Genomic DNA, 11,376 nt, shown 5'->3' with positions numbered 1-11,376 from the left:
TAGCCCTTTTGTTCTTGATTACCCTATTTCTTGATTACCTTGGGTTATTATAATTTGACTAGTTGAGCTTTATATATTGGTTCAGCTAGATGTTAGACAAAATTGCTTAGCCATGCTTAGAATCATTAGCACACTATTGGGATAATTAATGTTTCACTATTACTTAATGATGGATATTTAATTATAGCTCACGATGGTCAATCGTGATTGGTTAATTAATTAATTTGCCAACTAAAACCTGATAATGGTGGGTTGTGAGCACATGGTTTTGAGAGTCGTGCTCATGACAATTAAGGACCGGTTCACGAGTTTCGGTTGTGAAACATTAACCGTGCCAACCACAAGCCAGCGTGGGCAACGGCTTTACCTTTTGTATAGCATGGTTCATTGCGGAGCACCAAACTGAGAAGTGGCGGAGATAAGCCCACGGGGGTCGCTGGGGAGTCCATGCCTTGTTTATAAGGGGGTGATTATGATCCAGGAACGGTGCACTGCTTTGAGTTGTGTTGTGCGAGGGGTACTGTCACAGCTCCTTTCTAAGGTACCGTGGTGGTATTGAGGCGCATGGTGACATGTTGTGGGGCTGTGTCTTGTGGGTACAGTGGTACACCTCTGGCCAGAGTAAAACTATTCGAATAGCCGTGCCCGCGGTTATGGGCGGGTCTAACAATGTCTTTCGTGATTAGTTTCACACTTCTCACCATAATAAAAGATGCTGTAACTGGTAATAATCTGATTAGCTCCTGGTTTGGAATGGTATATTCCTGGTTTGGAGATAGAACTGTGCAGCCGGGTTGGTTGTTCAGAATGGTTGGGCCTATGCAACAGGGTATGTTGTATAGCGTTGGATTAATATTGTTTAGTTATTACTTAACTGTTTTATTAAATTCTGAAATGTTTATTAAATGCTGTTTATGCAAATGAAACCCTACTATGCCATCCTTTGTTATCCTGTGCATTTGCATATTTGCTGCGTGGCTTGCTGAGTATGTTATATACTCACCTTGCAATCATTCATCAGAGGAGGAATTCTACAGTGATGCCGATGGTGTGGAGGATTAGGTGTAGTCTTGGTCAAGCTGCCTGTGGAGTGGAGTCGTCTGCGCCGTTTATCTTATTTTTTTCCGCTGCTTAGATCTTTATTGATTGAGAGGGACTATCTACCTCTGTAATGAAATTTTATTCGCTTATTAATTAGAGTAATAATTGTACTCTATTATCAATTTTTTATTGTGTGCCTCGGCTGATTCCTGGACGAGGGTTCACACACATGTAAGCGTTTGGAATTTTGGATAGAAATTCCGGGCGTGACACGGATCTTCTTCAACAAGGCAAGCCACCAAGCCAAGCAAACCCCTCCTCTCCCTACCCTCCACCTCTCGCTTCTTCGGCGGCGGTGTGATTTTTTTTATTGCATAAATTTGTGTTGTGATATGAATGTTGTCGGATGGATCCATCTTCGAATGTTGTGGGATGAATGTTGTGGATCAAAATTTGTTCTGTTCTTGTGGATGTGGGAGGAGTTCTTGTGGATGTGGGAGGAGTTCTTGCGGATGTAGGAGGAGGGACAACTCAGCTCGATGCGTCAGCTTGAGCCGGCTTTTTTTTTTTATTCATCGAACCTAAAAGGTGCCGGTTCTAAGGAACCAGCACCTTTTTGATTTTCAAATCAGTGCCGTCTCCTTGTGACGGTTGGGAAACCGGCACTAAAACCCTTTTCTGTAGTAGTGTTATTTCATCAACTATTACCTTTTGTACTTTCATTTGTCATTTTGATACTTTCTTAATCTTTGAAAAAAAAGGCATAATCAATTATATTATAAGACAGATGGGTGCACAACTTATAAAAAAAACCACTAAACGTTCAAAGAAAACTGTAGGATTAAAAATGACGTCTGTTTTTATTCTTCTTCTCGAAGAGTCAAAGTACAGTAGTGCGAGGAGAACCAACAAGCTAAAGACACGAAAAATACTAGGATTAGGGGAGTTGTACAAATGGAGTAGCGACCTCCCCTTCTGCTTCGTTTGTGCCGACGGCACAGAGAGGAGAGGGACATCACAAGAAAGAAGAAGGGAATGAGGGGAGGGGGGAAGGGGAAGAAGAGAGTGGTTGTGGAGAAGTAGGAGGAAGAGAGTGGTGGCGGGGTGGAGACCTCGGCCGGCCCAGACCTTGCCGACCACCGGAGCCGGCGGCTGCCGCCAGCGCCGGCCTCCGCCGCCCACGCGCCACCAGGGAGAAGTGGCGGGGTGGAGACCCCAGCCGGCCCCGACCTTGCCGACCACCGGAGCTAGCGGCCGCCGCCAGCGCCGGCCTGCCACGCGCGCGCCGACTCCGCCCACGCGCCGCCCACGCGCCTCGCGTCGCAGTAGCCTCCTCCACCGCCGAAAATCTGAGGGCTTGCCAGATCCGACTATGGCGACGCCGGATCTGCCGCTGCCTAGCCGGGAGACCTCGCCGCCACCTCTCACCGGCGTACCGACGCCGGCAAACACCACCTCCCCCACGCCAAAGAGGGAGCGCCGCCACGGAGAAGGCCCCGCCGCCGCCATCCTAGCTCACCAACTGGCTTTGCCGGTGGTGAGCTCCGGCGGTGGCGAGGTAGGGGGAGGGGGGAGAGGGAGGCGGCGGCAGCAGCGGTAGGGTTCGCCCCCCGTGTTGCCTGCGCCTGGGCGACGTGGGGGGGACCTGTGGATGGATATTTTTGCTCAACAACTGGACCATTCACATATATTATCAAAACATTGCATGATGCATCATGCATGGTACTCCTTTATTTTCTTGGCACGTTGGTGTAGTACTCCTTCCATTCCATAAAACATTATCCCACTCAAATTTGTTCTAAAATATAAGGTATTTATGATCTCAAGACAATACTTTATTCCTCAACTATCTACTTTTGTACTAGTTTTTTACTCACCTACCCACATTTTGTACTACTTTATTTCATCAATTATTAGCTTTTGTACTTTCATTTGTTATTTTGATACTTTCTTAATCATTGGAAAAAAAGACATAATCTCTTATATTATAAGATAGAGGGTGCACGACCTATAAAAAAAATCCACTAAACACACAAAGAAAACTATAGGATTAAAATGGCATGTGTGTTTTTATTCTTCTTCTCCAAGAGTCGAAGTACAGTAGTGCGAGGAGAACCAACAAGCTAATGACACGAAACAACTAGGATTAGGGGAGTTGTACAAATGGAATAGCGTGCACATAAAGGTCTTCCTTCCTCCTAGCAGTGATCCCCATCGTTTCCGTCATATCCAAATCACTATGGAGAGTGCCCTCAGGGAGAGTCCAATCAAAATGAAACAAAAGATTTGCGAGAGCCAGCTCAATATTAGCAATCCCAAATTGCATCCCAGGGCATATTCTTCGCCCAGCACCGAATGGTATGAACTCGAAGTTGTTACCTTTGTGTTCTATTGTACTACCCTCGAACCTCTCTGGCATAAACTTCTCCGACTCATCCCAAAACTCGTTATCTGTGCAAATAGCCCATACATTCACGAGTACCATAGCTCCTTTCGGCATGTCATAGCCGAGTATTTGGCATTGCTCCTGGCACTCCCTTGGTAGAGCCAATGGCCCGGGAGTGTGCAGCCGCAGGGTCTCCTTGATGATACATTGTAGATAGGTTAGGTTAGTTAGGCCTTCCTCGGTTACCTCCATTTTGTCCTTGTAGGCTTCCCTGATCTCGGCTTGCGCTCTGGACATCACCCCAGGGTTCCTCATCAGCTCCGCCATGGCCCATTGCAGCGTCGTCGTCGCCGTCTCGCTCCCACCCGAGAAAAGGTCCTATATACATATATATATATTGTCTTTCTCAACTTGTCAAACGATCAATCGGTACAAAATATATATCACAAAAAATTAACACAATTCGTGACATGAAGATAGCAGCATGAAGGAGCTTACAAAAATGACTGCTCTGATTATGCCCATGGTGAGCTCGAAGTGCAGGCTTCCTTCTGCTTGGAGCCGGAGGAGGACGTCGATGAGGTCCTCCTCGCGTTCTCCTCCCTGACACGACCTCTTCTTCTCGAGGTGCTCCCTGATGACGCGGTCCATGAACTCCATGAGGGACTCGACGAACGCCTCCGCCCTGCGCAGCGTCGTGCTGCTCATCGCGCGCGCCAGCCTCGACGACGGGAACAGGTCGGCCATGGTGAGGCTGCCCGCCAGCCGCACCGCCTCGTCGACGTACCGGAGCAGGGCGTCGCGCTCCCGGAACCGCTCGCCCATCACGATGTGCACCGTCGTGTCCGTGACGTAGTTGCCGAGGAGCTCGCTCAGATTCGTCACGAGCGGCGGCGAGGCGACGCCGATGGCCCGGACGAGCCGCGCCGCCTCCTCCTCGCGGATGGCGCGGAACGCCAGGATGCGCCTGGGGCTCAGCAGCTCGAGGCGGCAGATCTTGCGCACCTGCCGCCAGTGCTCGCCGTAGGGCGCGAACGTGATGCCCGCGCCGCGCCTGGTGCACACCTTCACCACGGCGCTCAGCGGCCGCGACGAGAAGTTGTCGTCGTGCGTCCGCAGGATCTCTCTGGCCGCGGCGGCCGTGGACGCGACGACGACCACCGGGGCGTCGCCGAAGGCGAGGAGCATGAGGGGGCCGTGGCGGCGGGCCAGGTCGCGCAGCGCGCGGTGCGGGAGCGCGCCGAAGAACAGGTGGTGGAGGCTGCCGATGAGCGGGAGGCGCCATGGCCCAGGAGGTAGCCGCAGGTCGCTGTCGCGTGAGCCATGGAGGAAGAGCGTGATGAGGTAGTGTAGAAGAGGAAGAAGAGCTAGCAAGCAGCAGAACACAGCTGCGTCCATGATTGAGCAATCCGAGCTGTGTGATTAGTTTGTGATTAGGTGATCCCCTGCTGCTCATTTTCTATTGTTAGCTGAAGTTGACTTAAGAGCATCGCATTATTGTTGGTGGGAATATTAATCTATCGATCGTTGGAATACTAGGGGCGCCACATCAGCTTGCTTTGGAAAATTAAAACGCACATACTCCCTCCGTTTTAAAATGTTTGACACCGTTGACTTTTTAGCATATGTTTGACCGTTTGTCTTATTAAAAAATTTGTGAAATATGTAAAACTATATATGTACATAAAAGTATATTTAACAATAAATCAAATGATATGAAAAGAATAAATAATTACTTAAATTTTTTGAATAAGATGAATGTTCAAACACGTACTAAAAAGTCAACGGTGTCAAACATTTTGAAACGGAGGGAGAATATTTAACAACCACCGTGGAGCTTGTGTTTTTATTGACTCACTAATGGTTCTCCAAATGCGTCGTATTTCGTCTACTGCTCCCTCCAGGTTGATAATACCTGTCGTTTTAGATAAGAGCATGGTCTTCAAAAGACAACTATTTTCTATTATAATGTATATAGAAATATCAACAAATATATGATTTTATTAAAGTACTTTTCAAGACTAATCACGCATATGGTTTCCATATTTTTAAGATAACTATTTTAAAAATTATTTATAGTAAAATATTTTAAAGTTTGACTTTACCCTTATTCAAAATGACTAATATTTATTAGTCTGGGGTGGAAAATTTGGGCCCATGGTTTTCGTCGTGCAACTGGTCATTTTTTTTGTTACAAATAGTAATAGATTCGTAACTGAATTTGGAGCTTGTTTGATCCGTTGTCTTGAAATATTTTAACTTTATCAAATTACGATGATTTTGCAAACTAGTACTCTAAACACTGTCAAGATACTTAAATAGTACTCCCTCCGTTACTAAATATTTAAAGCTGTTGACTTTTTGAAAAGTAAATTTCACTTTGGGCTAGTTTTAAAAGCCAAAGTTTCACTATGGACCAGGCCTAGGCCCATATTTTTACATAACACCAGGTAATATTATCTTCCGTTGCACTTTGGACCAGGGTGCACTAATTTGGGCCACCACGTCATCTTCAGCCCAATCCACATGAGCAGCAGGCTGGTGGACTCAGTTCATGGAAGAATCATATGGAGCCGCCGATACACGATGCGTATAAAACTAGCGCCAGCCTCCTCTGCTTGAGAGAAAACTAGCGCAACACAAGGTTGGGCGCCCCGCCGCTGCCGCGAGCCCCGCTGCCGTCGTCGCCGTGGCTACCGTGTCCGCCATCGCCACTGTTGTCGCCGCGTCCGCCACCATCGCCGTCGCTGTCGTCGTCGCCGCGGCCGCCACCGTCTCCATCACCGCCGCTGAGGGGACTACACAAGCTCGCATAATGGGAGCACTACTCAGCAGCCATCAGGTGATCCAATTTACCACCCTTAATCCATCTCTAATGTCAACTTTAGTGATTTCCGGTGAATTGACACCTCAACCAGGTTCCAGTAGCAGTGGTATCGAGCAACAAGAATTGGTCGAATCGAGGGGTGAATGTTGAATTCCCGATAATCTCGTGTGCATCAAGCATGTCCTTGAAATAATTCACTGTACAAGGCCTCATTTCATCCCTCATCATCTGGTATATGCATGTGCATATACCTTGCCCTCCTTTGTTTGTTTTCAGTGGTAAAACTGACAGCTCCATCTTACTATATGGTTGGTTGCAACCTTACTTGCGCAAATGCACACACATTCAGAAACTAAACTAATTCATTCAGTACACAATTGCAGAAGCTCTGATATTAGTACATCTATGCAGTGTGTGCAATTTATGTAATAATCCTGATTACTATTGCATCGCATACAAAAGTGCACTGATTGAACTTTGAAATGTGCTCTTTTGGGACCAACACACAGGAGACAAGAAGATTAAAGTAGATTATCTTTACAATCCGTGCAAGAATCAAGAATGATGGGGCCACTGCTGCTTAAGAGCAAGTATAATAGTGAGCTATAAGTTTACTATAAGCTTATGTGAAGGAGAGAGGTAACAAAAAATCAGGTATGTTAGCTCTCATGCAAGAGCTAGCTTAGAACAAGCTCCTAGGTAAATACACTAAATGTATAGGTGAGAGATAGAGAGAGGAAAATAAAATTGTAGCCAACCTTATAGCTAATCCATTATATATATTGACTTTATGATGCGCTAATAGTAGGAAGTAGGGTTGAAACTGGTTCGGATAGTTTCCGTCCGTCCGGACCATTTTTGGGATTCGGATAGTTTCGGTCAGAACTATCCGGAAATTTTCGGATTCGGAAACGAATTCGGATATTTTTTTTCGGAAACGAAAACGAATACAGTAAGGGTACCGTACTATCCGTCGGAATCGGAAAATGGTCGGAAACTATCCGGAATTTTTTTCGGTTATCCGCAGACATTGAGCAAATTTTAGAAATAACACGTATATATACATAACTTTTACTACAGAATCAGATGAAGACAAACTTTATATCAACATTGTAGAGATCGATGAGATCTACAACTTTATTATTGACTATTTTATTATTTGAGGATATTTAAGGGTCTAAATATTCATTACAATATACCATATTAATTTTTACAAAATCTAAGATCTACAATTCAAACGACATCTGATGGAGATTGTCAGGGTTATGGATACCACATACCTAATAGTAGTTGACTAAATCTCAGCAGGACCCACCACATACCATGTCTAATACGGAAACTGACCTCGAGGGAGTTCCGGATAAGGAAAGACAACCAGAGTTCTACATGGAAACGACAAGGACTACTCGGATTGTATCCATATTTGTTTCCCTAGTTCTACTTGGACAAGGGGACACCTATGGGTATAAATACAAGACCCCCTAGGAGGAGAGGGGACACGATCATCTCAATCAACATACACGGAACAACAGAAGCCACAACATACAAGCCAACATACGCCAAGACAAGACGCCGGATATCGACTTCAAGGATAGGCACGGCTAGTTCCCTACGGTGTCTCCGGATACTGTCAGGAGAGACGAAAGTGCTATCTTTGATCTCGCCGGGCACGGATTCGAGGAGGAAGACTACCCTGTTGTCGACTATGAGTCAGACCTTCATACCGCCATGTCGACAACAGTTAGATAGGCTACCCCAAAATATTGTACTGGTGTGATTATGATGAATAAGAGCAACGACCGGCTTCGGCCAACAGGATATAAGGTTATTACCTGACAATTCAAGGGCTCGAACCTGTATAAAAATCCCTGTCTTTGTCTCTTTTACCTCAGTCTCGCGTATACTCTAGTACCAACGATCCCCATACTATGCAAATACCGGAATCGCGACATCAAACGTCGACAGAGATGTGTTCCATATCAAAGTTGTAGAGCTCAACGGGATCTACCACTTTGTAGTTTATAACATTTGTATTTGAAAGCATTTAAAGTATAAAACAAACATTACAAATTTCGAAGATGTGAAATAAAATAAATAACATCTCCAATTCATACAATGGTAAGTAAGTTATACATCTAGTAAAAGGTCTTGGGAATATAAAATGATAATCATATTTGCATATGAATCTCTTAGAGGAACATCCATGAAAATAGATTTTCACATATGGTTGTAGGACCGTCTACATTGACGATACAAATGTTGGAGATGTTGAACTAAAATAATAAGCGATATCTCTTCCTTGATCAAGAAACTTAATTTGAGGGGGTTTTTATATACCGGTAAATATTCGCTACCATATTCGTTCCGTCTCGTATTCGCCCTGTATCTGTATTCGATAATATTCGATTGCATTTCCGTATCCGAGTTTTCGATTCTGATTCCGATTCCGAAAAAAAATATGAAAACGAATATGATAAAGCTAGTTTCCGTCCGTTTCCGATCTGTTTTCATCCCTAGTAGGAAGTGAGCTCTACTATTATCCTTGCTCTAATGGCTACAACAGATGACCAAATCCTTACTAGAGGAGAGCAGCCGAGCGGCCACACAGAGCAGCGCAGGTGAAATCCTGATTAGGCCGACCATATCCAAATCAGGGCAGTGCTGTAGCCAGGGGGAGGGAGGGCTGCCATCTACTGAGTGGGTGGTGGCGCTAGAACCCTCGTGGCGTCAGCTTCGCGCCCTAGCGCGTGACTTCTCGCGTGGTTCTTCTCACCGTAAACTGAGTCCACCAGCCGCTGCTCACGTGGTTTGGGCTGAAGACGACGTGGTGGCCCAAATCAGTGCAACCCGGTCCAAAGTGCAATGGAAGGTAATATTACCCGGTGTTATGTGAAAATATGGGCCTCGGCCTGGTCCATAGTGAAACTTTGGCTATTAAACCTGGCTCAAAGTGAAATTTACTCTTCAAGAGTATGTTTGACCGTTCATCTTATTTAAAAAATTTAAGTAATTATTAATATTTTTCTTATCATTTGAATCATTGTTAAATATACTACTACTTAAATATCACAAAATTTTGAATAAGACGAACGGTTAAATATATTTAAAAAAGTTAATGGCATCAAATATTTAGAAATGGAGGGAGTAGTATTTTGTGCCACAAGCAGCTCTATGATAAAAATAGAACGGAGATGCTCAACAAAGATAACCGAACACAACGCATGCTGATACATGGCACGGCCGCATGCCCTTGGGCCGTGCATGGCATGGAGTTGGCCCGTGCAGATTGACGTTGACAATTAACATAGTCATTAAAGCAGCAAAGGGGACCGGTATCAGTGAAAGACGAACAGTTGGAGGCTCGACATGAAGGGGTACGTAATCACAAAATTAGAAGATGAAACTATTGTTCTTTTTTTGACATGCCACCAACACGAAATGGATCCACCTAAAGCTTTGCAGTGTTATAGAGTTGCCAACCACCTCAACCTTGAGAAACCTGCTAATCAAGGTAGGTTTACCAGATCAAAATCGGCTAGCGGAGCTGATTTAGATAAATTGAGATAAACACCCGTGTCATGGGTGGAATGGAAGATTTATAGGACAAATCTACAAAGAGGATTTGCACTTTTACGGTGAAGACAGGTGGCTTTCAGCTTAAATCGACGAAGATGAACGAGCTAGACTATAAACACAAAAAAAAATGCAAAACTGAAAAAAGATTCAATTGGCTAATTGCGTTGATTGTACATTGGTTTCTTAAATTGAACGAGCTATGGCATTTATGAAGGAATTGGTCTTGCCTTCTAAAAAAAAGGAATTGGTCCCACTAGGTCTAGAAATCAGTTAGGACTCGACAAACATCAAACTCAATGACGGAACCCGAGAAATTTTAAATTAGACTCAAGTCGAACTCTGCTGATCAGACCGATCACCTGCTGTGGGTCAGACTAGACTTGCGCAAAAAGCTTAGGTCTTTTCTAAATCTAACCACATATCCCTTTTTTGTTTGTTTAGATGCCAAATCTGAGTCCTAACCGAAACAACGATTAATTGCCTAGAGTATTTTATTAGTTTAATGTTTTATTTATGAGCTAGTCAGCTAGTGGGTGATTGCTAGGCCAATATTCATATAGTGGTTTTTGGGGCCTGAGTCGACCTGTGTTGTAGCTAGGCAGACCGGCCTACTCATATAAAATCGTTGCTATGGCGCAGTCCAATGTGTGGACAGGAACATTTCAATCCAACTATTATGAAGAAAACATTAAAAAAAAGCCTGATAATCCTCAACGTCGGGCGCCCCATCGGCCGGCCCGCACGCGCCACTGCCACATGACCCCATCACGTGTGTCCGTATGCCGCCACGCGTACACGGACAGTTTGTTTTAGCTAGTATACTCATGATGTTGCACGAAGTATAGATCAAATGTTGCAGTGAATTGAAACATTCTTGTGCAACAAATCACCCATATATTTAGGAAACCCTCTATTAAGGGAATTTGTTTCAATTTTTGTTCCACAAAAAATGTTTCACCTAGTGTACTCATAATATTTCACTATATATAGATCTAATGTTGCAGTGAATTAAAACATTCTTCCGCTATTTGCTGAAACATTGTCTTTATATAAGGTGAAACAGCGCCCGATTTAAACGATTGAAACATTTTCGATCTACTTAGTGAAACAATCCGATATACTTGGTGGAACAACGTGCAACATTTATAAATAATTCAATAATAAGCTAATTTTCTTTCATCGGAATATAACCATGTGCGGTCTTGTTTTAAAGATTTAATTGCAACGAATTTAATGGTGCAATCGGATCATGATTTGGATAAATAATTTAAGAGAAAAAAAATTGTTTAAAGTGGTTTTGCACGCATGTGTCATGCTGACGTCGTGCTGATATCAGCATGACATGGGCGCCCGATTTTCCCACCCCGGGATCGGGCGCCCGTGTTTACACCCAAATTTGGCACCTAGGATTAAAGTAGGAAAGATTGCCAAAATTTGGAAGTCTACCGGTTTCCTCCGAGTGGGCCGGTCTGATCGCCGTGTGTTGGGCGGTCAGACCACCGGTTAAGGGCCGGTCAGACCGGCAGTATGCGGCCGGTCTGACCGG

The 11,376-nt window shown here is 44.6% G+C and overlaps 1 protein-coding gene across 1 annotated transcript; it reads right to left on the bottom strand.

Annotated features, from left to right (window-relative positions):
- Nucleotides 1-3,046: 3,046 nt before the first annotated feature.
- Nucleotides 3,047-4,859, bottom strand: LOC127777314 (zealexin A1 synthase-like). The gene is made up of 2 exons (XM_052303888.1): nucleotides 3,926-4,859; nucleotides 3,047-3,805 (listed from the first exon to the last, which is right to left on the bottom strand). Exons 1-2 carry the CDS (start codon nucleotides 4,823-4,825, stop codon nucleotides 3,188-3,190), a joined length of 1,518 nt encoding a protein of 505 aa, XP_052159848.1. The 5' UTR covers nucleotides 4,826-4,859; the 3' UTR covers nucleotides 3,047-3,187.
- Between the last annotated feature and the right edge of the window lie 6,517 nt (nucleotides 4,860-11,376).

This window comes from Oryza glaberrima, chromosome 6 (assembly GCF_000147395.1).
Source record: "Oryza glaberrima chromosome 6, OglaRS2, whole genome shotgun sequence".
NCBI classification, from domain to species: domain Eukaryota; kingdom Viridiplantae; phylum Streptophyta; class Magnoliopsida; order Poales; family Poaceae; genus Oryza; species Oryza glaberrima.
The sequence above is the reverse complement of the archived record's forward strand: the minus strand, read 5'-3'. Positions and strand labels throughout refer to the sequence as shown.